The sequence below is a fragment of the Pelodiscus sinensis genome, chromosome 21 (assembly GCF_052426305.1).
Source record: "Pelodiscus sinensis isolate ZL-2025 chromosome 21, ASM5242630v1, whole genome shotgun sequence".
NCBI classification, from domain to species: domain Eukaryota; kingdom Metazoa; phylum Chordata; order Testudines; family Trionychidae; genus Pelodiscus; species Pelodiscus sinensis.
The window spans coordinates 17,538,468-17,542,500 of NC_143072.1; the positions used below are offsets into that span (position 1 = coordinate 17,538,468).

General features: G+C 48.0%; 1 protein-coding gene across 1 annotated transcript in view; it reads right to left on the reverse strand.

Moving 5' to 3' along the window:
• Positions 1–479: 479 nt before the first annotated feature.
• LGALS9 (galectin 9) overlaps positions 480–4,033 on the reverse strand; it is a 19,830-nt gene continuing 16,276 nt past the window's right edge. Inside the window, exons 7-8 of the mRNA XM_075904847.2 lie at positions 3,987–4,033; positions 480–1,628 (exon numbers count right to left, since the gene is read on the reverse strand). The exon at positions 3,987–4,033 is cut by the window's right edge and continues 116 nt beyond it. Of these exons, the coding sequence (XP_075760962.2) occupies positions 1,482–1,628; positions 3,987–4,033 (194 nt within the window). The 3' untranslated portion in view covers positions 480–1,481. The remainder of the gene's footprint in view (positions 1,629–3,986) is intronic.

Sequence of the window (4,033 nt, forward strand, 5' to 3'; positions counted from 1 at the left end):
CAGGGCCAGGCCCCAAGCCCAGGTACTGCTGTGGGAAGAGGGTTGAGGGGTGTCCTTTATCTCTGACATGGCCCTAAGGCAGCCTGTACCAAACTCCTCATCGCTGGGCCACCACAGAACCCACACCCCCAGCTGGAGCCCTTCCCCTCCCATGCACCCCAGTCCTCTGCCCCAGCCCTGAGCCTCCTCCCACCCTCCAAACCCTTCGCCCCACCCAGGCCACACATCACCTCCACATTGGTACCCATAATGAAGTTCATTCTGCACATGCACTGGTGCCAGCCCCTGTGACTTCTGCTACTGCGCAGGAAAAGTTGCAGGACTTTATTGTGCGCCAAGCTGGTGCCCTGTCGATTCAGCCCCTGGCTTCCCACCACAGTAACTTGCCAAATAGATATGCCCAGAATCTGTAGCCACCAAGAAGAGAGTACTCAGCCCTGAGCACGAAAGCTTTTTCACTGTGTTCTCACGACACCAACATATTTTCTCCTCCAAATGTTTTAATTCTTAAGTGTAATCATGTGCCTACAAAAGGAAGGAAAATAAAGCATCCTCATATGAAAAAGGCTTTATAAATGAACTACATGATCGGAGCAAATATAAAGTTCTAGCAAATAAAAACCATGCAAACAGCGTGGGTTGGTACTATAGAAACAGCAGGATTGCTAGGTAGAATGAAGTGGTTATATATAAAAAAAAGAATCCTAAAACACTAGGGCTGCATCTAGACTGGCATGATTTTGCGCAAATACTTTTAACGGAAAACTTTTTCCGTTAAAATTATTAGCGCAAGAGAACGTCTAGACTGGCATGTGCCTTTGCGCAAAAGATTTGCTTTTGCGCAAAAACATCCATGCCGGTGTAGACGCTCTCTTGCGCAAGAAAGCGCCGATGGCCATTTTAGCCATCAGGCTTTCTTGCACAAGAAATTAATGTTGCTGTCTACACTGGCCCTCTTGCGCAAGAATACTTGAACAAGAGGGCTTATCCCTGAGCGGGAGCATCAGAGTATTTGCGCAAGAACCACTGATTTTGTACATTACAAAGTCAGTGTTCTTGCGCAAATACTCACAGCCAGTGTAGACAGGTGGCAAAATCATGCCAGTCTAGACGCAGTCTAGAACTAGAAAGGACCTTGAGAAGTCATTGAGTCCAGTCCCCGGCCCTCACGGCAGGACCCAGTACCATCTTTTAGACCATCCCTGAGAGATGTCTATCTACCCTGCTCTTAGATATCTCCGGAGACGGAGATTCCACAACCTCCCTAGGCAACTTATTCCAGTGTTTAACCACCCTGGCATGTAGGAAGTTTTTCCTAATGTCCAATCCAAACCTCCCTTGCTGCAGTTTAAGCCTGATGCTTCTTGGGCTTAAATTAGAAACTTGATTAAATGTCAATAGCAAATTCCCCAGCAAGCTGCTCCTTTTAAGAGGCGACGCAGAAGCTCACTCTTATTTAAAGCGTATGTGGAATTTCGTCTTTAAACTTGAACACAGGTCAGCAAAACATCGCCCTCTATTTCCAGCAGGTTTATCTGCTGCAGGTTAGGAACTCGATGCTTGTAGTCAAACTGGTGTTGTCCATTCACAGCCACCTTAAAGCAGTGAGCGTCGCATACAATCCAGATCTGCAAACCAAAGGGAAAGGGGGAAAATGAGTGAAGAAACCCCACAAAGAGACCTTCAGAAATGAGGGTGAAAAAAAATTAAAGCTACAGGGAAAACTATGTCAACAGCATAAAATATTTGCCCTTTTCCCTCTGTCTTAAAAATACTTTTTGCAAAGCTGTGCTTGTAGCTCATAGTACTCAACATTACAGGGCAGCGGTTCTCAAAGTGTGGTCTGCGGGAAACTAGTGGTCCATGAACATCTTGCAGGTGAGCCTTGAGCTTGGGGGCTCACCACCCCCCTGCGCTGGGGGGCTATGCTAGTGCTCCAGCCCTTCCTCCCTACAAGGTTGGAGCATCAACGCTGGCTTCCTGCAGCGGGGAAGGGGAACCTCATGGACCGGATCCGGCTGGCAGGGGAAGGAAGAGTCTCTGTACACTGCTGCTGCCCTTTCAGCTGGGGGCATGGTAGCCCAGGAAAGCTTTCCCCACTGCTCCCATTGGCTAGATCATGACCAATGGGAGCAGCGGGGGTGATTCCTGGGAGCGCAGGAGGCACAGAGCCAGGTAAGCACCCCTTATGCTCAGACCTTGCACCCCCTCCCACCAAGACCCACACACCCACCCTGCTCCTCCTCCCCCAACCCCTTCTCTGCCCTCTCACCCACCCCCTGCGCCCATTTTGTCATCATGGGTGGTTGGCTGGTGGCACACTGAAATGTCTGCATTGAGTGAGGTGGGCTGCAGCTAAAAAGTTTGAGAACCACATCTCTAGTGCTACAGGATGTCATTAGATGTTTGGCTGCACGTGTGGTTTCCACCAGCCTGGCATTGGGATTTTCTGGTACTACCCTTCTGGAATGTTTTTGCGCCCACTAACATTTTAGGAATGTGAGTTTTTGCCGTATCAGCCCTTTTCTTGCCAGATTCTGTGAACAGAGGCCTTCCTTGACCACTCATTTAGCACAGACCTTAGGGCTTATGTCTCAGGATCACTTCCTATAGCACAGGAGAGTGTGATCGGGTAGGCTGAGCACTGGACTGAGCTCAGGAGCTCTGGAGTTTAATTAATGGGTAGCAGGTTTAAAACTAATAAAAGAAAGTTCTTCTTCACACAGCGTGTAGTCAACCTGTGGAACTCCTTGCCAGAGGAGGCTGTGAAGGCTAGGACTAGAGTTTAAAGAGAAGCTAGATAATTTCATGGAGGTTAGGTCCATAAAAGGCTATTAGCCAGGGGATAAAATGGTGTGCTTGGCCTCTGTTTTTCAGAGGCTGGAGAGAGATGGCAGGAGACAAATCGCTCGATCATTGTCTTCGGTCCACCGTCTCTGGGGTACCTGGTGCTGGCCACTGTCGGTAGACAGGATACTGGGCTAGAAGGACCTTTGGTCTGACCCAGTACGGCCGTTCTTCTGTTCTTATGTCCTTATGGAGTTCTGATGCCAGCTCTAACTGGTTTGCTGTGTGGCTGTGGACAAGTCATTTAACCTCTATGTTTAAGATTTCCCATCTATAAAATGGGGTTATCGATATTTTCTAACTTATTCCACAGGGTCGAGGAGAGGACTGGTTAGCTGATGGGGCTCCACAGCTCTGAAAATGTCAAATATTAAGGCCAGGGCTACACTACACCAGGCATTCGACTTCAGATATGCATCTCCACCTACGAGAATTATGTAACAGGAGTTGACATACCTTACATCGCATTTCTGGGGTGCAGGAGGTTGACAGGAGAAACTCTCCTATCAACTTCTCTTACTCCTCATGACCTTGTGGACTATTGGAATTGATGGGGGCACCATCAGCATTTGATTTAGTGGGTCCTTTCTAGACTGACTAAATCAAACCCCCAGAAATCAATCTCCAGACCATTGGTCTCTGGTTAAGTATAGACAAGGCCTCAGTGTTACTCCTCTTGGATTCACACTTGTACAGCACTTTCTCTGGCAAGTCTGCCTGCAGCAGAAATATATATGAATGGTAAAGTCTTTATGCAGCCAAATGGAGGGACATTTCCATCTGATGCCAGCTAGTCACTGGCTTATTCGCTGAGGCACCAGGACTGTACTGTTATCCCAACTGCAAATACTGAACTAAACTGTCAAAAGTGACTAGGGATTTTAGCACCTCACAATTTGGGCCCTTAGGTTGAGACACACAGAAAAAAGCCATCATTTGCAGAGCGCTGAGCACTGGCCATCTTAAAAAAGCAGGCCCCTTTTATGGGTCTCAAACTGGACACCCAAATGTCACGAGCCACATCACAATTTTTCTCTGCCTCAACGTGCCTAAGTGCATATAAAAGCCTTGAAGGCCGAGAGCAATTTGCCCGCTCATTAGCATCATGAGCGGCTAGTTTAAAAAAAGGTTTTGCTCACTATGAAGCCTTTCCCATGGACGAATGGCATGTCACTTGATAGGCTAC